The 22137-nt window shown below is 42.6% G+C and overlaps 1 protein-coding gene across 1 annotated transcript in view; it reads right to left on the bottom strand.

Moving 5' to 3' along the window:
* PTPRB (protein tyrosine phosphatase, receptor type B) overlaps nucleotides 1–22137 on the bottom strand; it is a 118495-nt gene that overhangs the window by 49867 nt on the left and 46491 nt on the right. The window contains exons 7-15 of the mRNA XM_015405701.1: nucleotides 19863–20126; nucleotides 17068–17337; nucleotides 11745–12005; nucleotides 10927–11193; nucleotides 9285–9548; nucleotides 6523–6786; nucleotides 3090–3353; nucleotides 1998–2261; nucleotides 270–539 (exon numbers count right to left, since the gene is read on the bottom strand). Of these exons, the coding sequence (XP_015261187.1) occupies nucleotides 270–539; nucleotides 1998–2261; nucleotides 3090–3353; nucleotides 6523–6786; nucleotides 9285–9548; nucleotides 10927–11193; nucleotides 11745–12005; nucleotides 17068–17337; nucleotides 19863–20126 (2388 nt within the window). The remainder of the gene's footprint in view (nucleotides 1–269; nucleotides 540–1997; nucleotides 2262–3089; nucleotides 3354–6522; nucleotides 6787–9284; nucleotides 9549–10926; nucleotides 11194–11744; nucleotides 12006–17067; nucleotides 17338–19862; nucleotides 20127–22137) is intronic.

Below are 22137 nucleotides of genomic sequence, written 5' to 3'. Positions count from 1 at the left end.
AGCCTAGCAAAGGCTTATAGCCAGAATGATTTAGGAAGGTAATGACAGATATTTTGGAAGCTATTTAATGGTGTAGGACCTCAACCATTGTATATTACTCTATTTTAGATAGAAAATTGCAAATCTTAATTGCAAATCATAGCATTCACATATAAAAGCACTACAGAAACACTGATTACATTTTCTTTGCTTAAATAATAAGCAGGTCTTCCAGTATATTCAATCTTTACAGCTACTTGCTGTTCCTCTGATAAAAATGCTGAAATTACCTGTTCGGCCTTCAGTTTCTGCCCGGCTGCTGAAGAGGCCACCACTGACTGTCAACATTTGTACTTTATATTTCTTGCCTGGTGTTAAATCTTCAAATTTGTGCTGTTTAGCAGTCATGGGCTCTGATTTGTTGCTCAGAAGGGTGCCTTGCTCAGTCAGGAGAAGGATGTCATATCGTTCAGCTACACCAGCGGCACTCTGCCAGGTTACTACCAGTGAGTGGCTGCTGTACAGGTTGTCCACATGTAAATCCTGAACAGGGGCAGGAACTAGGAACAATTATTTAAAATGTGAAGAAGGCATGTACAGCATCTCCTTATGCAAGGTGAGAATTATTAAATAATTAGTTGGAAACAACATTGTTGAATTTTATTTATCTACGGATCACACACCTTTTTTCGTATGACCATTCAATCAAATTTGGTCACAGGGTCTGCATCCACACATTCAGGCATCATGCTATCATTGTGCTATAGCAATCTTTTGCAAATGGATTGCCCTGTGTGGACAAAACAATCCAATAGAAAATGATTTCTGGAATGCAATGATAGCACAATATGCGGTGTGTATGGATTGATCCCTGGGCCAAATCGACCTGTATAATTCCCTCCCCTTCCAATGTTGAAAGAAGATGACGACAGAGGAGAGAAGAAGAGATTGGATCTATACCTCGCTCTTCATTATTTGAAGGAGTCTCAGAGAGGCTTACAATCTCCTTTCCTTTCCCCTCCCCACAAAAGACACCATGTGAGGTAGGTGGGGCTGAGAGAGCTCTTTCAAGAACTGCTCATGAGAGAACAGCTCTGAAAGAACTTGTGACTTTCCCAAGGTCATACCAGCAGCTGCATGTAGAAGAGTGGGCAATCAAACCTGGTTCTCCCAGATCAGACTCCACACTCCTAACCACTACACCAAACTGGCTCTGTTTGGAGTGGAAGAAAAGTCATTTTGACTTCCCTTTTGTCTCCCCTTCTACCTTCAATCTCCATTCCAATTGTTATGAAGATCTTCTGTGGGAAGGGGTAGAAAAGGTGTGGTAGACTCTGCTCATTCCAATATATTATAGAGGCAGACATCTTACTAAAGATTTTAAATGATTAATCACTTTATTTACTTTTTGAAAAAAACTCTGTAGAGGTGCTTTTTTAAGGTTATGGAAGGATGGGTATCTTGATTCTTTAACAGGGCTGGTTCCAGGTTTTTTGGGGGGCGGGGGGGTGGGAAGGCTAGGCAGAGCTGTTTAACCAGAAATAAATGTTGTTTATCCCATTTAAATGATTGATTGTCTGCAGTCATTGCTGTTTTTTTTAAATCATATTTGTTGCAGGAAGAAAAGGCAATCGCCTCTGGCCACAGCAGGCAGTCACACCAACAAATGTTTCAAGGGACCCAAAAGTTGAGAATTTGGACATAAGCTCATTGAGTGGCCACATAAGTACTAACCAGGGCCAACCCTATTTAACTTCTGAGATCTGATGAGATCAGACCAGCTTAGGCCATCCTGGTCAGGGCTTTTTGTTAATGGTGGTGGAAAGTGCTATCAAGTTGCAGCCGATTTACAGAGATGTTGTAGGGTTTTCAAGACGAGATGTTCAGAGGTGGTTTGCCATTGCCTGCTTCTGCAGTTCAACAAAATACATAATATATGCCAGTCTACCCAACACATTGCAGTTGAGTGTTCTGTCAGCAGTAGATTACATGGTCCTGTTTTTCAGGAAGAAACTTACTTGTTCGTCCAACTCCTGTTGAATTGTTGTGCAAGGTGCCACTGTTAGTCTGTACAATGACCTTGTATTGCTCCCCTGCTTCTAGTTTGTTAAATGTGTACTCATACACATGCTTGAAAACTGTCTGAGAATCAAGGGGATGATTGTGATGGAGTATTGTGATTGTATATGAATCAACATCTCCTCCTCCAGGGGTCCAATTCACCTTCAAGCTGCTGGTCATTCCATTGGGTGAAATATGTATGTTTTTGACAGCACTTGGAACTAAGGAAGGAAAACAGACAATGTGAATGGCCAAAGAAGTCAACAGATATTTTTCTTAGCCTAGCACTTAATTTCCAAAGCTGCAGCAAACAAAATTGGGGAAGACGGATTGCATTATACAGAGAAGATTATATTTTGTTATTTTGTAAACAGCAGTTTTCCAGAAGAGTGAGTTTAACAGAATGGGGAATTTCAGACAGGCGCTTACTCCCGGTAGGGAACCGATTCTCAACCGGGTGCTGGTCTGTCATTTCAGACAGAACCCGGTTGAGAATCGGTTCCCTACCGGGATCTGACTGCCATTTCACACTCAAAAGTCTCTGTTCCGTATAGGAACCGGGAGGGAAGCGATTTACCTGTCAACCGCTTCCGAGGAGTCTCCCGTTCCCTCTCCCAGTTCCGATACGGTTCTTTCCCGCCTTTTTTCGGCCGCGCGGGCTTTTTTTACATTGGAATACTGGTATATCGATATATCGCTATAAGACGGACTTTAACAAAAAAAAAACCGTGGGGAAACAAAGTGGTGCGTGTGTGAAACGCCGAACCGCTTGTCAATCGGCTCCTTTCCGGTAGGGGCAAGCCGTGTGTGAAACGGCAGCCCTGTACCGGTTCATCTGGAAACGGAAGACTCCCGGTTTGAAACCGGGAGAAAACAGGTAGTGTGAAATTCCCCAATGTTATAACAGCAGAAGGTACTAATGGCACAAACGGGGGGGGGGGAAACATGTACTTTCCAAAACTGGTTGATGATTACTAAGCACATCTATAGCATGGGTCCTACAGTACTCCCCATCCTTTTCGCTGTCTACAAAAATGGAAAATCCTAACCTGTCAATCCTTCTATGAAAGTAGATCGTTGTGTATCTCCAGCTATTGTCATCACAACAATTTTGTAAAGGCGTCCTGGAGTTAGAGATGTGAAACGGAATTCTTCAAAGGTGTTCTCAAGACGAATGGGTGGGAAAACCTGCCTGTCACTGAAGAAAAGCTGGATTTCATATTGATCAACTTCCCCATCAGCTTTGGACCACGTAACATGCAGATTTTCAGTGCTTCTGTCACTAAGTCTCAAATCCTTTACAGATTCTGGAACTGGGGAATGAATGATAGAACAGAGTCAGACACACTTTTCCAGTGTCGTCATTGTTATTAAACCTGCAAAGGTATATATTATAACAAAAAATAATATTCCCATTGAAATGTTTTATTGGAAGCACTGATCTATTTGGGGGCAGCCATTCACGAAACTTCAGTATGCCACAAAGAATTATTTCTGAATATAGTTTGTATGGGTTATCCCCCATCTTTGTATTAGTTTCTTTAAATGCAGTCCCTGTATATACAATTCCTCCGTGTGTTGACTGAATGCATGGAGGACAGCAGGCATGAGTGTGCAAGCTCACCAGCATGGTGCCAAAGCTGTGCTCTCTCCCCATAAATGGGGATACTGCATTCCAAGCACTGCCGACAATGGGAAGGGAGCGTGCTGGCAGATACTTTCTCTGTGCATAGGTGCCATGGTCACAAAGCTAAGGTGTGATCAACACAATTACACACTGTCAGAAGACCAGGGGTTCCCCTACCCCCAGTGCCTTCTCACAGATGATTTGATTCCCCTGTCCCTGTTCCTGAGACCCCGGAACAAATCCTCTTCTGATAGTTTGACCGAGACCGGGTGTGAACTCTTGCATAAGCAGAACACATCAATAAAAGCAGTAAGCTTTTTTGAAAAAAACTTTAAAACATGGTTCAGCCTTAAACATGAGCAAGAATAAGCAGGTGCAACAAAATAACAAAGTCTAGCTTCCTACACACACATTCATACGTGAGGGCAGGCAGGTTGCAGTATCTTCAGATCAGTATAAGTAACAAAGCAACAAATTGGAGATGCAGAGAGATGGTTCTTGGCCCCGAATGGCAATATTGGACCAGGCTTGAAACTTGTAAACTCGTAACTTGTTATTCAACTTTCTCATTACCCCCCAGATGGGTGTAAGCTAACTTTATAGGAAACTGGACCACTGACCCCCTGACCAGTGTAAGCCAATCAAGAATGTGATCCAAAAGATGGCTCCTGGAGAAGAGCAGAACTTCTCCTCCCATCTGAGTGCAATTAAGTCACATTCCTTTGATGTTCAAAGGTGTGACCTCATGCTTTTCACCTTGGCCTAGGAACAGCAGAAGAGTGATAGGCATCTGACTTGGAAACTCTCACCAATGTTATTCTATATGCTTGGATGGCACAACAGGAAATAGGCTGTTGCAACAGGGCCAAATGCTGATGCTTAAACTGTCAGGCTGATTGATAAAGAATTGACCATCTCTCTTGAGACACACATTAATATCTTATTCAATCAATAATATAAACACACTGGATGAAATTTAGACAAAGTAAAACATATTTCAGTTTAACACTTATATACTTGATATCACTAGGACTTGTAGCAGTAAATCCCCAAATAAACTCGATATTCCAAGATATTATTGCAGATTATTTAAATGTTTGATAAGAACCTAAGCTTACTCTGGATGACATTTATTATTTATGTTTCTTTTAAATGTATTTATCACTTTTCTTCCCGATTGGACATCTGAAGCAGCTTTTCACATTGTCCCCCTCCTCCACTTATTCCTTATAACAACAACCTCCTGAGGGTAGTTAGGCCGAGAGATTGTGATGGGCCCAAGGTCACCCAGTGAGCTCCCATGGCTGAGTGAAGGATTAGAATCTGGTTGTCTCAGGTCTTCGGCTAACCACTACACCACACCAGCCCCGGGTCCTGGATCCACCTGCCTGATCCAGAACCTGTGTGAGCTGTAATGTCCATATGGAATTCCTGCTTGTACAGATGTTCATTTTTTTTCACCCACAGAAGACTCAATGCCTATAAATTTATTCCAGGTACCTTTTAAAAGGTACCAGAATCTGGAGCTGTTCCAGGCCAGGTTTTACTTATGGTTCTCACCACATGTTGGAACTAGCTGCTATGAAAGACTATGATGAACCTCTTGTTTTTTTCTTTGTTTCATACTTGTTTATTCTGAATAAAGTTATATTTATAAGTTTTGTGTAGTGGTTAAGTGCATGGACTCTAATCTGGGAGAACCAGGTTTGATTCCCCACTCCTCCACTTGCACCTGCTGGATGACCTTGGGCAAGCCATAGTTCTGTCAGACCTGTCCTCTCAAGGACAGTTATTTCAGAGCTCTCTCAGCCCCACCTACCTCACAGGGTGTCTGTTGTGGGGAGGGGAAGGGAAAGGCGTTTGTAAACTGCTCTGAGACTCCGAGTGTAGGGCAGGGTATAAATCCAATATCTTCTTCTTAACTGAGAAGACCATCAGCATATTCCTGACAGCCTCTTACAACTCCATGCACAACTGCTTTAGTTCACATAGAATTGCTTTCTCTATGTGACTTAATGGGGAATGCTTATAGTTGGGGAATTTCCATGTGTATATTAGGAGCCCCTAATCATAAAGGTAAAGCTGCAGTGGCTCAGTGCTTAAGATGCTGAACTCCAGACCGGAAGGTCGGTAGTTCAGCAGTTCGAGACCCGAGTGCAAGTAGATAAATAGGTACTGCTCTGGTGGGAAGGTAACAGTGTTCCGTGCACCTCGGCATCTAGTCATGCCGGCCACATGACCACGGAAACTTCTCTGGACAGTGCTGGCTCTTCAGTTTGGAAACGGAGAAGAGCACCGCATCCCTAGAGTTGGATTCGAATGGCTTTTGAGTAAGGGAAACCTTTACCTTAATCATAAACTTATTGTATCAGGGTAGTACACCCATTTCAGCCCTGACCTGGATAGCCCATGCTAGCCCGATCCCATCAGATCTTGGAAGCTTAGCAGGGTCAGCCTTGGCTAGTATTTGGAAGGGCAACCTCCAAGGAATACCAGGGTTGTGACGCAGAGGGAGGAAATGGCAAACCACCTCTGAAACATCTCTTGCCTTAAAAACAAGTCTAGCTTGCCACCTAGTGGTGCATAATGATGACAGAGCTAGAACTTCTGGCTGCCAGACAATCTTAGGATCTCCTGGCTATTCTACACACAATGCCATATGATGATGATGATGATGACACCCATTTCAATTATCCTTAAATATTCACCCTTTTTCTTTTATGACACACAGTTCCAATTTAATCTTATATTTTAACAATTAGCTTGTCTTTTTAAAATAAAGCATTAAAATATTTGCAGATAGTGTCTCCTTCCTGTTGGAAGTCTTGGGATATTCTGAGAACTTATTTTCTTACCTGTTCTTCCACTGGCTCTTTCGCTAGTTTCATATTTTCCACTCCTTGTGCTAACAGTCACACTGTAAAGCCGCCCTGGAACCAGGTTAGTGAACACACATTCGTTTTTATCCTTAGGGATGGTTTTTGTTTGGATGAAGTCATTGTTGTGCTTGATGATCACTTCATAATTATCATAGTCTCCTGTGGCATGTAGCCAGGACACCTTTAAATAGTCACTTCTTGCAGAATTGCTCACCGTGAGTCCCTGGACACTTGAAGGCACTGAAAGATAGACGGTACTTCTAAATGTCCTGATTTCAGAAATAATAAATGTGCACTGCAAGCTGAAGCTAATATATGAAAGACAATGGAAGGGAGAGACCAGAGAGGCCCATCTCTGACACAGGTGTAGTTGTGTATAGTTACATGTGACTAGTTGATGCAGTGTGGATGCCCATTGAGAAGAACATTCAGACAGCTCTTCAATTAAAAATAATGCAGCAAGGATAGACAACATGTAAATTTGGATGTAGCTTCTAAAACAACAAGTGATATATACATGAGCCTTCTTACCTGGATCAGGGTACATATGATTGTATTGTCTTATACTACGTAATTCAATGATACACATTTATAATTATAATAACTTGCAGTGCATAGTGCAATTCATTTTGCTCATATGAATATAAACAACAGCAACTCTTACCAAATTCGTTGTTCCATATCTTCAAGGGCAATAAGAACAATCTTTCTGCAGGTAGATTCTGGAGGGATTACAGTGCAATTCTATGCATACTTACCCGGGGAGAAGATCCACTGAATACAGCGGAACTTACTTCTGAGTAAGCTTGCACAGGAGTGTGCTGTTGAAGTCAATGGGCATAGAAATTCAGGACCGCACTCTCAATGGTCTTATTTTTATCTACTTTTGTATGCATAGTATTACTCAGCTGAAAAATACTACTTCTTATATTTAATTTTTGAATGTCTTTTTTTAACCTCTTAGGTCAACCTATATCAGCCTCTAGACATCTATATATCTAATAGCCAAGGCGCCCCCCATGTGCGGATATCTAAAATCCACACATCGGGGACACCTGGGGGCAGAGAGATTTTCGGGCACATTTGGGGCAATCCCCAGATGTGCAGAAAAATCTAAAAACTGTAAAAAACTATAGGAGGGATACTTAAATCCCCCCAAAAGTAAAGGAGCATTCTCTGCGCATGTGCAGGGAACACTCTGAGAAGCCGCCACCGCCACTGGAGGGGGGAGGAGGGGGAAGAAGGCTTGGCAAGTCAGCCAGCCACTCAGGCCTCGCCGCCGCTGCAGGGGGGGAGGGAGAAAGCTTGGTGGGCCCGATGGCTGGGAGCCGCGTGGGCCTCGCCATTGGTGCTGGGGCCCACGTTTGGTACTGGGGGAGGGGGAAAGGCTTGGCGAGCCCGGCGGGAGCCATACATGCCTTGCCGTTGGTGCCGGGGGGGAAGGCTTGGTGGGCCCGGCAGGAGCCGCACGGGCCTCGCCATTGGTGCTGGGGGAAGGGGAGAAGGCTTGGCGGGCCCAGCAGGAGCTGCACAGGCCTCACTGTTGGTGCAGGGAAAAGGGGAGAAGCCTTGGTGGGTCTGGCGGGAGCTGCACAGGCCTCGCCGTTGGTGCAGGGAAAAGGGGAGAAGGCTTGGCGGGGCCACTGGGAGCCACACGGGCCTCGCCATTGGTGCAGGGGGAGAGGGAAAAGGCTTGGCAGGGCCGGCGGGAGCTGCACAGGCCTCATCATTGGTGCCGGGGGAAGGGGGGAGGCTTGGCGGGCCTGGTGGCAGCCACACAGGCCTCACTGTTGGTGCTGGGGGAAGGGGGGAGGCTTGGTGGGCCCGACGGGAGCCGCACAGGCCTTGCCATTGGTTCCAGGGGGAGGGGGGAAGCTTACCTGTGGCTGCTTCCTCCTCCTCCTCCGTGTGGAGCTCCCCCCCGTGAGTATCATGGGTCCCCCTTCTTGTCTATGTAGCCAAGTTGTCCCCTCCATGCAGATATCTAAATCTGCACATCGGGGGCACTTGGGGGGCAGAGAGATTTTCTTGCACACTTGGAGCAGTCTCCAGGTGCGCAGAAAAATCTAAAAAGTTGGAAAAAGTATACGGGGGATACTTAAATCCCCCCCAAAGTAAAACAGTGTTCCCTACGCATACACAGAGAATGCTCTGGCAACTGTCTCGCCCTTGCTGCCACCAGGGGGAGAGAAAAGGCTTGGCGAGCCGCCGTCGGGGGAGGGAGGAGGCTTGGCGGGCCGCCGCCACTGGGGAGGAGGGGGGAGTGTTTAGTGGGGGAGGGAGAAGGCTTGATGGGCCCTGTGGCTGGGAGTTGCATGGGCATTGCTGTTGGTGCCAGGGGTGGGGGAGAAGGCTTGGCGGGCCCGGCGGCTGGGAGCCGCGCGGCCCTTGCTGCTGGTGCCAGGAGGGTGGGGGAGAAGACTTGGCAGGCCTGGTGGCTAGGAGCCGTGCGGAACTCAATATTGGTGCTGGGGGTGGAGGAGAAGGCTCACATGCGGCTGCTTTCTCCTCCTTGGAGCTCCTGCCCACGAGTATAATACTTGTATAATGTATACAAATACTTGTATAATGTATTTTTCAACTCATGTGACCTTTTGTCATTAACCTCAAAGGGAGCTCTGTTCTTAGCCCACCATTTTACTCTCCCTGTGGTGTGTGTACATATGTATAGATATATCTCATGCACAGATACATGGATAATGATGCCTGGTGGGATATACTTTGTGCTTTTTCTTTACCTGTTCTCTCTTGACTGAAGGAATGCTTTTCATATTTCCCACTTTTTGTGGTTATTGTCACGTCATAGAGTCTCCCAGGAACAAGGGTGTTGAAGGAGCATTCGCTGGTGGATTTTGCAGTGGTGAGAGTTTGAAGTGCCTTTCCTTCATGAGACAGTGTTACTAAATAGCCATCTACATCTCCCGGAGCTGGCAGCCAAGAAACGCTCAGGTAGTCACTGCGCCCTGAATTGTTCACTGTTACTCCGGTTACACTGGAAGGAACTATGCAACAAAGCAATCAAAAGTATATCTACAGAAAATTTGCTTATACCATACACATCTACTGTTATAACAGAATGGACCGAGAACTCAGTTATAAAATGGACATATTCACTCTCTGTGGCAATAAAAAAAGCTAATGCATTAAACATCTCTGTTACAAGACAAGAAATACATTTACATGACTGACGCTTGTATAAAAGCAGGCTTCTGAATCATCAGTTTCTTGCAGATTACATGGAGCATGGGTTACCATTGAAAACATTTATTATGATTTGGAAGCCTCTTGTTAACCTGCATGCAAAGAAGCAAAGCCAATTTGCCATTGTTATTGGAGGGAGGGCAAGAAGCAGCCAAACATCCCTCTATGGTACCCGGATCTAGTTCAGCTGAAAATCTCTTCACCTAGAAACATTTGCTTCCATTTTTAGTAATATTTGCTGTTTTTTAAAAAAATTACCAGCTAGTTGGGATGCAATTTTGGTCAAAAAGCAGAATAAAGATATTATAAACAAACAAGACACATATAATGAAATAATCACAAGGAATAACATAACCTTCGTGGAATCATACTCTGGATTAAACACCAGTACATCTGTTACAGCAATGAATGATGAGAACAATGCCTAACTATTGGGAGTTTCCTGCCCTCTAGTGGAGATAATAAAAGTTCCTCTCAGATATTTTTTATCGTATGGCATCCCCTCAGATAAAGTTTATGCCTATTGCCCTTGCAGGAAGCACATAGGGTGGGGATCCAGCCAGCTTTTTCACTGAGTCCTTATTCTTACAAGTCACAGATTTCCTTAAGTGCTACCTTTTAATTTTCTATAATTTTCTAAACACTTCTGTTAAGAAAAGTGTTAATTTCAGTTTATAAATTTAACTCGTTGCCTCTTATTTGTATTGATATTATCAAACCTGCTGTTCTAAATTTTTTCTGGGTGCTTTTGATTAGTTTTAGTCTTCTAGTTTTAATATTTTCATGCAGATTTTTAAATTACTGTATTATCAGTGATATATTTTAAATTGTTGGTTTTTTAAAAAAATTGTTAGCTGCTTTCAAGGTCTACTGTGCCTGAAATCCAAATATTAATGTTTTTTTAAAGATAATATAATGCATGCTTAAGAGCAGCTGTTTGTGCAGGCTGAAGACTACAAACTCCATAATGCAGTACAAAAGGGAGAACCACATTATCCAAAACATGCAGAATCAAGCAACTAAAAACATTGAAGAAAGAATGGCAGTGCACAGAGAGTTCTCTGAACTGTATAAGGGCATATGACCTCTCTGTGAAATGGTAAACAAAATTCTATCTGCAATTTTGCATGTGCTTATATTGCACCTTTCAAGAAAGTACAACTTTCCTGTAATCTTTACCTGTTCTCCCTTCTGCAATTGTTTGTCGGGAAGATATCCCTCCACTAACAGTCGTGACAACCACAGAATAGAGTCCTCCAGGTTTCAGAGAGTAGAAGTGATATCTTCTGGTGTCGCTGGAAACACTCTCATTTTTAATGACAACATTTTCATAGATGAGCAAAACTTGGTATGAGTCTACATCTCCATATGCTCTTATCCAGGTAGTGAACAGGCTGTTGGTTGTCCCTTGGTTTTCCACACTTAAGCTTGTCACCTGAGCAGGAACTGCAATTCAAGATCATTATCAGAGTTAATGAGGGAGAAATTTACTCCAAGCAAACCCAGCCATTATAACAATAAAAACTGTGACAGAGCAGTTAGGTTTACAGGCAATATCAAAGCTTTTTCTATCTGATGGGACAGAAATAAGAAACAGCAAAAGCATAAGGATTCTGGCATTAATTGTTCAAAATAAAGGGTTTTTTTTAGAAAGAAGTAGAAAAAAATGTTTATTAACCTGATCTATGAGTTGCTACAGTGAAATGTGGCTCTTAGCACTGAGACAAGAAGACACCTAGAGTTGCCAGTCCCCACCCCTGTATCTTGAATCTGTTTGCTGCCATTTTCAGCATGTGTGGCTCACACCCCCATGCCAAGAAAGTGCACAAGTGCACACTGATTAAAATAACTATGCAAAAAGAATCTTGATGCCGCATACAATATATGTTTAAAAGGTAGATATTTATTCAAGATCAGTACCTAACTCCAAGATAGAAATTTATAGCTATTTCACTTTTACAAAAGTCAGGATTCACAATATGTCAACTCGATGATACCTGTTCGTCCTACCACAGAAGTCCCATTGGTCAAATCCCCACTGATGCTGGTGACAGTAGCTATGTACTTTCGACCAGGTAACAGGTTACTGTAAGTGAATTCTCTGGCTTCTTTAGGAAGAGCCTTGTTTACGACTGTAAGTGTTCTGTCTCCAAGTGAAACCAGATAACCATCCCACTCAGACTCTGGTGGCATCCACATGATAGTAAGGGAAGATTCGTTTGCATGCTTTACACGCAGTTGAAGAACTGGCTCTGGATCTATGGGAACGTGAAAGAAAAGGAGTTGATGCTACAGAACACTTTACTCTGGATATATGTACCTCATCACTACAGAGCCTTTCATCATTCCAGCCCTTCATTTAATAAAATATTAGTTGTCCAACATATTTAACCCATCACCAAACTAGTTTTGAAATTCAGGATGGATTTTAGCTGTTACCACTGACATATTTATTTTATTATCAAATAATCAAGGAGATGAATATGAAAATGGCCAGAGTTGTTCAAACAAGATTGAACGCTAGTTATATTTTACTCTGCTTCCTATGTTCTCTCCATGGGTTACTTAGAGCGACTTCTTATGACACCATTACCATGGGGAAGCCACATGATACGCCTTCTATATGTTGCTTGCGTGATGCATCACACTGTGAGCTGATCTGTATGCATAGTATTGCAATGTGGCTCAGTCTACACTGTGGCTCCATGACACGTAAAACCATCACTAAGAATGTCTGGCAATGATTTGTATACAAACTATATGGGTAGGCCCAACTGATATTGCAAATGAGTAAATAAAAATTAGTTTACTGTGCTGAATCACACACAGGCAATTACAAGCAGCCCAGAGGTGCCAACTGCATAATGAGAAGAGGCTTGTTAATAACCGAGGTTGTGCTCACAGCTTTTAAAGTGGTAGGGGTTTTGTTTTCACTTTTTGCAGAATGAGTTGTTTTAAGGGTGCCGTCCCCCCCAAAAAAAAATTACTTAGCTCTGTTAATAGAACAGCTTTGCACAATTTTATAATCTGCTTAGGGCCTACTATTTCTGTTTAGAAATCATCAGCATTTGGAGGTGAGCAGTGAAGTTGTTAAGACTGCAGACAACACCAAATGATTCAAGATGGTGGAAACTAAAGCAAAATCTTAAGGGCTCCAAGGTCTTTCCAGATGAGTGGGCTGCAGCATGCCCAGAGGTCATTTTGGGGGGGAACGTGGGGGAACGCAGTTCCCCCGGGTGAGGTGCAGGGGGGCGGGGCACATGACGAAGCCCCGCCCCCTGCTTCCGGCCGCCCCGCTTCCGGCCCTCATTCAGCCAGGAGGAGGCAGGAGAAGAGGGAGGGTAAGTTGCTTCCTCCCCGCCTCTCCCCACCCCTGCCTGCCTGGGGCCAGGGAGGGCCTTGGCGGGGCTTCCTCGCACTCCCGCTGGCCTTGCAGGTCCACCGCAGGGCCCCTGATGTCAGGGGGTGTGGCATATGCTAATGAGTTATGCTAATAAGTTCCCCTATCTCTTTTTCTACGAAATGACCCCTGAGCATGCCCAATGATGTTCAATGTAAATAAGTGATTCAAGTGGCACAAAGAATCTTGATGGAGTCAACTGGTGGTGACTGACCAAAAAAGAGCTTGGGATCATGTTGGATAGTTCAATGAATGCATTAACTTTTGCATGTGGTCCCACCAATTTTGTTTGTACATACACATACATGTTGTAGTGGGGCACCCAACATCAGGCCCCACACCACAAACCCTCTAGGCAGTTTTGAATGCCACTACATCTGGAACACTGTGTACAGTTCTAATCACCTCATCTCGAAAAGGATATTGCAAAGGCTGAAAAAGGCATAGAAAGAGCAATCAAATTTATTAATGCAGGAACAGCCAGATTCCAATCTCAGTTTTGAAGTCTCTTTGCCCTTAAATTAAAAGTGTGATCAAATGTTTGACCCAATCACACACAGAAATGTCTGAGAACTGCAACATAATCTGGTGTAGTAGAAAAGAGCAATAGTCCAGTAGCACCTTAAGGACTAGCAAAATATGTGCTTCTTCAGATACCCTTCCACATATTTTGTTAGTCTTTAAGGTGCTACTGGACTATTGCTCTTTTCTACTCCTTCAGACAGACTAACACAGCTACCCAAATTGATCTATAATCTGGTGTAAAATGTCATTTTCTGCATGTAATCTGGTATCATTTGCAAAAAGAAAAAAAAGCCCCGCAGCATTTTTTCTACAGTGACCTAAAAATCACTACTCATTGCTCTAATAAGCGATAACAATTTTCTGCCCTTTTCTAGCTGAAGAGATAAAACAAACACATGTGATAGTGCAAAATTCTGCCTGTAAACTGTCATAGTCTTTTATCTGATAGCAATTCCAGAGGGGTAGTTATGTTCATCTGTTGCATTAAAATAAACATGAGACTCCTGTTTATTATCTGACAGCAGTTTCTCCCCTCTGAGCAAAAAGGTTTTACCTCAGAAAGAACATTCAAAGAGTGCTCGCTTAGCCTTTGGTAGGTCACAAAATCTGCATGGGCCTAACAGTGCATTTATATAACACACAATAACCTGGAATTCTGAGGCTATAAAAATGTAATGTCAAAGAGTCACAATGTGTGTAGTAACTAAAGAATCAGAAGAGGGTGTAGCAGGAAAAATAATCAGCTCAAAGTGTAAGATAAGGCAGGGGGTGTGGGGGGGTCCTGCCCTGGTTTTCTTATGCAACCTCCTTTCTATTGTTTCTTAGCCTACTCCCTTCCCTTTTGTAAATGTGGCATTCATTTCTGCCACAGGCAGAAATAGCTTAATTCAGGCTGGGGGTTCTTCAGCCTTCGGGCATCTCCAAGGTTCTTCCAATGCAGCACTTTCATGCTTGTCAAAATCAACAGAACTCTAGTTTCCACCTTACAATTAAGGGTTGTTATTGTTATTGGGGGGGGGGTTAGTCTTTGGGCTGGAATAAGTATGAAAAAGTCATTGGAGACATATCTGGAATGATCTTTTGTACCAAAACACTGATCTCTCTCCTAGTTTATATTGTTGCATCTTACATTAGTTTTGCTATTTACTATTTGCATAGTGCCAACAGTTACAAGACTAATTCTATCCCCACTCTTAATTTATAATGTTCTTATGCTGCAGTCTTAGAAATCAATTGTATTGAATACATTGGGGGTTATTTTATTTATTTATTTATATTCTATACTGCATCTTCTCCTGTGTGGTCTCCAAGCAGTTTCTTCTGATTAATTTGTTAGGAATAGTCTATTAGGGAGTAAAATAAAAAACCAGACTGTGGTTTTAGACTGGTCAAACTTTGCAGTGTAATTCTAAACAGAGTTCCACTCTTTTAAACTCATTGACCTCAGAGGGTTTCGAATGATATAGCCCTGTTTGGGATTACACCACACATCTCAAAACAATTCATCTCACCAAAATGAATATCAGATATTCCAGCTAAAAGGAAAATTGCTCACTTACTACTGTTTGCACAATGTTATTTAAGCATTCATTAATTTGATTGATATTTTACTCCATCCCAAAAGTTCTTAGTAGTTTTACACAGAAATCTTTAAATGTTTATGTTATGAGGAAAAATGGAGAGAACTGCTCCCAGACCTATGGGGCAGCATCTCCAGAAACTATTTTTTCCTTTGGCTGGTGATCTGAGGTGAGAGCATCCTTCTCCCTTTCACCAGCAGTCACAAGACAGCTGCCCAGGTATTGCAACCAGCCAACTGTTGTGGGGGAAAAGCAGTCTAAAAATATTTTAGATGTACAGATAGATACAGAATTCTTTTTGGAAGGATCAGGAAGCAAACTCCCAACACTGTTAGTACTCAGGATAATGGCTATACATTATGCATAACTGACTGGTGTAACTTTTTGATATCTAACTGTTTGGAGTCTTGAAACACTCTCTACATTATTAGAGAACTACATTCATATGACATGTAACACATGAATGGCATCAGTGAAAAAATGATAGGGAAAATCTGAAATTAAGGCTAGACTCCAGGCTCCATAGAAACAGCTAGTTCATACTTGCAGTCTTCCTGCTCAAATACCATTTACATAGTTGCTACTAACGTCTCCTCACTGATCATAAGTGAATTTTTAATTAAATTGTTAAGCAAACATAAATGCTGACTCATCCATAGCTATATACTGACAGGAATGCAACAAATAGTATGATCCCTATCGACATTAGGGGTGCATCCTCGGTATATACTGAGCTGAATAGATAATCGAAAAATATCTTATTGGTATTTTCCAGCATTTATTCAGCCAAATACAGATCAGAGATTACTGAAGTAATCCCACTTGAATAAAAGCTGATGTTATTTGGCTTTTATTCGGGCTTTCCAAGTGAAGGGGTTTAAAGTTTAAACCCCTCCCCTCCCAGAATTGAGCCATAGCTGTGACGTGACTCCAGAGGGAAGGGAAGGGGTTTAAACCCTTTCCCTCCCCTCTCTCAGCCGGGTCTGTACAGTGAGGAGGGAAAGCCCTCCCCAGCTGCACAGATCCTGAGGTCAGCTTCTTTTAAACCACCCTGAGGAAAAACCTGGCCAGCTCAGTCTGTGTGGCCAGGGAGGGCTCTCCCTCTCTGGCCGCACAGATCCTGGGGTGGCTTCTTCTGCAGGCTGGTTTAAACCACCCCAAAGAAGAAACCCTGCCAGCTCAGTCTGTGCAGCCAGAGAGGGAGAGCTTTCCCCAGCTGCACAGACCCTGGGTACGGCTTCTTCTGTGGGGTGGTTTATACCACCCTGCAAAGGAAGCCCTGCCAGGCAGCTGGGTCTGTGCAGTGGGGAGGGAGAGCCCACTGCCGGCTTCTTTTGTGGGATGGTTTAAACCATCCCACTGAAGAAGCTCTCCCAGCAGGGAATTAAACTTTAAATGCCTACTTGGTTGAGTCACAGACTTTAAATCCCTTCTCCATTATACCCTATGGGGACAGTGGTTCCCATAGGGTACAATGGAGACAAATATATTCAGGTTTGTTGAGTATTAACCTGAATACCAGCACAACACCAATACTGGTATTTGGGAATACTCTGCAATACCCAATATTTTTGGTCAAAAGTACCCGAATCTGAAGTCAACTGAGTTTATTTTCTTGCATACCCCTAATCGACATACCTTTGATTCTGATCCTATGAATACAGCCACAATAAGAATATATATCATCATAACTTAGTAAACAAGTTTTTAATATGACATTAGTATTCCATAGTAATTTCCTTGATTCACTTCCCCAAAACAATATTTTCATTGTTTTTCGAAGATGCTCGATGACTACAATTAAAGGCTGCTTACCTGTTCTGCCTTTGCAGCGAGCTGTGTTCTGTAAGCCTCCACTTTCTACAATAACTGCCACCTCATACTGTTTTCCTGGAACCAGCTCTATATCTTTGATAATATATTCTCTTTTGTCTTTTTGCACTGTAGAATTCAGCAGCACTGTAGAATGGTCAAATACCACAAGATAGTATCTCTCCCAGTCTCCCCTGGGAGGCAACCAGCTCACTTTCAGACTTCTTAGCCAACCCATGCTGACTGCTTTGAGTTGTGAAACCTTCTGGGGAACTGAAATAAAAATTTGACAGCGCAAGACGAAATTTTAACCATGGAAGACACAGTTGATTCACATATCTGCCATTTTTAAAGTGAGCAGCCACAGCAACTTTAACATGCCATATAATAAGTTAGCATTACCATTAATTTTAGAGAGAAAAGTGAGAGTCTCCCACACATCAAAGAGACAAATATCCATTTGTGGTACCTAAAGTGTCAGTTCTTAAACTAGGCACATAATAGACAGAGGATAAACTGCACAAGTAATTTGGCAAATGCTAGGAAAGTGCAATTTAGATTACAGTACAATTACAGATAATATATTTGTTTATATTTACTTAATTTAGTTTAAAAACACATGACACAAAATTTTGAACTACACAATAGTTTTACATTAAGCCTAATAGATCATTTATTTATTTGTGCAAGATTGCTCTTAAAACTTTTTTTTGGCTTTGTTGAAAAAGACAGCTGAATTGTGATTCCAGTAACACCCACCTCAGTAACATCCTAAATTTCTTTGAAAGTAGCCTAGATTTGCACAAACTTAAATACCACTGTATGTTTTAAAATCCCACATCCAGATAATTGGAGTGGCTCAAAACAGAACGTAGTATCAGTATGTCTAATAGTGAAGGACTGCTCATCACATGCATGTGGATAGCCAAACCCAGACAACAAAAATAGTAGATAATTCTAGATGGATAGCAAAGTTAGTCTGCAGCAACAGTATAAAACAGGAGTCCAGTGGCACCTTAAAGACTAACACAATTTATTCAAGTATAAACTTTTATGTTTATGCTGGAATCAATTTATAAATTTTATAAAGTATATGCTGGAATAATTTTTTCTTTAACTAATTCCCGATCTATTCAACTATAATTTAGGGGTTTGCAAATCCAGAGAAACAGCTAGTTTTGTGGAAATCTGTGCTTTAGAAAACTGATGTGTGTGTGTAAAATACCCCCTCCAAGTTAACAGTGATATCTATGCATGCACAGACACTGCAAAACAATAACAAAAAAAATTAAATCCCATTGGAATTCAGTCACAACTTGAGGTGGCTCAAGCAGTACAAAAACTGAGGGGAGGAGATGGCAGGAGTGAGCAGGAAAGGAGATGAGGATGAAAGGTGTGATGAGAGGAAAAGCCAGAGATGGTGGGGGAGGGGGCTTGGGAGCTGGAGCCATCAGCAGTTGGAGGAGTAGGATTTCCTGCTGGTCCTCCTCTTGAGGAGAAGAAAGATGGTTTTGATACCCTGCTTTACTCTACCCTAAGAAGTCTCAAAGTGACTTACAATAGCCTTCCCTTCCTCTCCCTACAAAAGTCACCTTCTGAGGTAGATGGGGCTGAGTTCTGAGAGAACTGTGACTGGCCCAAGGTCACCCAGCAGGCTTCATGTGGAGGCATGAGGAATCAAACCAAGTTCTCCATCTTAGAGTCTGCCGGTTTTAACCACTACACCACACTGGCTCTCTTGTCAGTATCTACCTGTGTTTCTGTAATCTGAAAGGTCACCTAGCTCTTTGAGGGCAGACCTAGGGATTACAAGAGACACATAAAATTCACATCTCTGAGTTTCTCTTCTAATGCTAATTCAGGGATTAGGTAGAAGTTGGTGGGGAGAATCTGAAGGCAAGAAAGGAAGTGCTTAATCCTTCCCCATTTGCCAGTTCTGCTGTGCAAGTGTCCCCCAGCACTTTGTTCCTCCAGCTGAGCTAGAGTTGCCAGTTCTGGGTTGGGAAATACCTGGGGATTTTGGAGGTGGAGCCTGAGGAGGACAGGATTTGGGGAGGGTCTTCAATGAGTATGATACCATAGAGTCTATCTTTCAAAGCAGCCATTTTCTCCAGGTAAACTCATTTATGTTGCCTGGAGATCAATTGCAATCCCAGAAGATCTCCAGCCACCACCTGGAGATTGGCAACCTTAAACTGAGCACCAAAGCCAGAAAAGAATCATACTGAGGAAATAATACCATGAAAGGTATCTGCAGCTAGAGTCACTGTGTGTAAAAGGGCTTAAGCACTCACTCCCCACTTTTATCCTCTTCTCCAAGCATCTCCTATTTTTGTATTCCCATTATATAAATAAAGATGGGTTTGTGATGAACTAAAGTCAAGTTCTACCTGATCATCAAAAGGACACAGCAGAGACTTCTTATATGAAGTGCTGAATGTGCACTGGCCAGTAGGGGTTATTTCAAGGGAATACAACTGGCATGTTGCACTGAAGTTAAAAGGTTATCTGTTCTCAAGAATATTTTTGTTAGGAACGCAAAAGGTTGAGTGTAACAAACATAAAAGATATGACAATTTATTACACAATGTATTAATTAGCAATTAAAAACATTATACATACATATGAAATAACAGTATCATATACAGCAGTCTATTGGACTTGCAAGTGAATATTTCAGGTTGGGTTTAGTTCCCTTTGCTTTTCTTTCTCAAGCATATTTTCTGCATAAGTACTGGATACACAAGGCCAACATGCTTTTGATTTTAAAAAATTGCTTCATGAAACTGGAAACATACCTGTTCTGCCATCTGCTGTCGTTTCAGCAAACAATTCTCCACTGATTGTGCGAATATCAACCTGATAAAGACCTCCTGAAATTAACTTGTCGAAGTATGCTTCTGTGACACCTGGCTGTAATGTCTTCCTTTCTTTAACAGACCCACGATGAGACAAAGTGATATTATAGAAATCGAGCTTCCCTGGTGGTCTCTTCCATGTAATTTTTAATGAATCCAAGCTGCCATAATTAGCTACTACCAAATCTAAGACTTTGGCTGGGGCTGTTAAAAAAAGAAGAAGAAATGTATTGTCTAATTAGACAAAATAATTGTTTCTGAAATATATGTACTATTATAGTACCATCATCTCCACTATGTGATCCCTGTTTAGCTGGCACTGGTTGAGAAGACATGAAACAGAAGCAAAAAAATGGAAACCGAAGCAGCTGTGGGGAGAGGATAGCTGTGAACAGTAGCAAAAAGACACAAAAAAAGTAGGATCAAGGAATTTTTCGGGCTCATAATAGTGTTACAAACTGATGTGGTCAACCAGATTTGGCTATTCACTGATGTCATTTAAAGAAAATGAAATCACAACATTTAAGCTCCAAAACAAAACTGGAGAAAAATCAACTTGGCCCTAATCTCTCAAATATTGCATAAGGTCATTTTACATGTTATGTCTCTAGCTCAGACTATACTCTTTGTTCAGTATACCTTGTGTAGCTTGCAAGAGATAGCTCACCATATGTAGATACACATTGCTGATAAATGCACAGCATCATTATCTGTGCATTCAAAGCAAACAAAACACTATCATTCAAACATTTCAAAATGCATCCCCTTTTTTTTCCAGAGCAGAGAATAATTCTTACCTTTTGAAAAGGTATATATGTATTAATACATCTATAAAGGTAAAGGTTTCCCTTGCTCAAAACCTAGTCAAATCCGACTCTAGGGGGTGGTGCTCATCTCCATTTTCAAGCCGAAGAACCAACATTGTCTGAAGACGTTTCCATGGTCATGTAGCCAGAATGACTAAACGCCGAGGCGCATGGAACACTGTTACTTTCCCGCCGAAGTGGTACCTACTTATCTACTTGCAATTTCTTGCTTTCAAACTGCTAGGTTGGCAGGAGCTAGGGCCAGAGACGGGAGCTCACTTTGTCATGCGGCACACTCGGGTCTCGAACTGCCGAACTACAGACCTTCTGGTCTGCAGCTCAGCGTCTTAACCTCTGAGCCACTGCGGTCCCTATTAATACTCTATTTCCATCTTAAAACTGGCAATATACTACAGGCAACAATTATAGGATGATGATGATGATTTGTCACAGTCAGATATTTGACTGGTAGACGATGTTCTGCAATTTGAGATCTAGACAAGTTCTTGGGAATTGCAGATGCATCTTTGCAGGATTCTTGCTCCAAGCAAAACGGTCTTCTGGAGCTGAGCTAGTATTATTTGCTCAATGCCCAGAATGTCCAGGTGTTTCAAAAACTTCTAGACACTGCTCCAAGGGCTCCAATGACAAACTGGCATGATGGTAAACTTCTCCCAGAGGCGCTCTAACTCTATTCATAGGTCTTGGTGTTTCATGGTCTTTTCCAGTTCTTTCTTTTCTATTCTGCTGTCTCTTGGGATCGCGATGTCAATGATACAAACCCTGTTTCTCATTTTTTTTACGACAGTGGTGATATCAGGGGTGTTATGCTCCGGCTGTTTATGTGTTTGCAATTGGAAGTCCCAACGGATATTTGTTTCCTTGTTCTCCATGATCTTGCCTGGTTTGTGTGGTCCCATGAATTTCTGGCTGATGGTAATACAACAGAGTTTGAGTCCAGTGGCACCTTGACGACCAACAAAGTTTAATTCTGGGTATAAGCTCTCATGTGCATGCACACTTCATCAGATACATTGAAACATACATTTTCTTCAAGCCTAACATACAGGTAGATGGAGGGTGGGGGGGTAGTTGCCAGGAAGGGCTAGTTAGAGTCAAGATGCATAAGTAAGTGGGTGGTAACCAGAGGTCATTTCGGGGGGATCGTGGGCGATCGCAGTTCCCCCGGGTGAGGTCCGGGGGCGGGGCACATGACGAAGCCCCGCCCCTGCTTCCGGCCACCCCGCTTCCGGCCCTCATTCAGCCAGGAGGAGGCAGGAGAAGAGGGAGGGTAAGTTGCTTCCTCCCTGCCTCTCCCCACCCCTTCCTGCCTGGGGCCAGGGAGGGCCTTCGTGGGGCTTCCTTGCACTCCTGTCGGCCTTGCAGGTCCACCGCCGGGCCCCTCATGG

Source organism: Gekko japonicus, unplaced genomic scaffold, assembly GCF_001447785.1.
Source record: "Gekko japonicus isolate JY-2015 unplaced genomic scaffold, Gekko_japonicus_V1.1 scaffold53, whole genome shotgun sequence".
In the NCBI taxonomy this organism is placed as follows: Eukaryota; Metazoa; Chordata; class Lepidosauria; order Squamata; family Gekkonidae; genus Gekko; species Gekko japonicus.
The sequence above is the reverse complement of the archived record's forward strand: the minus strand, read 5'-3'. Positions and strand labels throughout refer to the sequence as shown.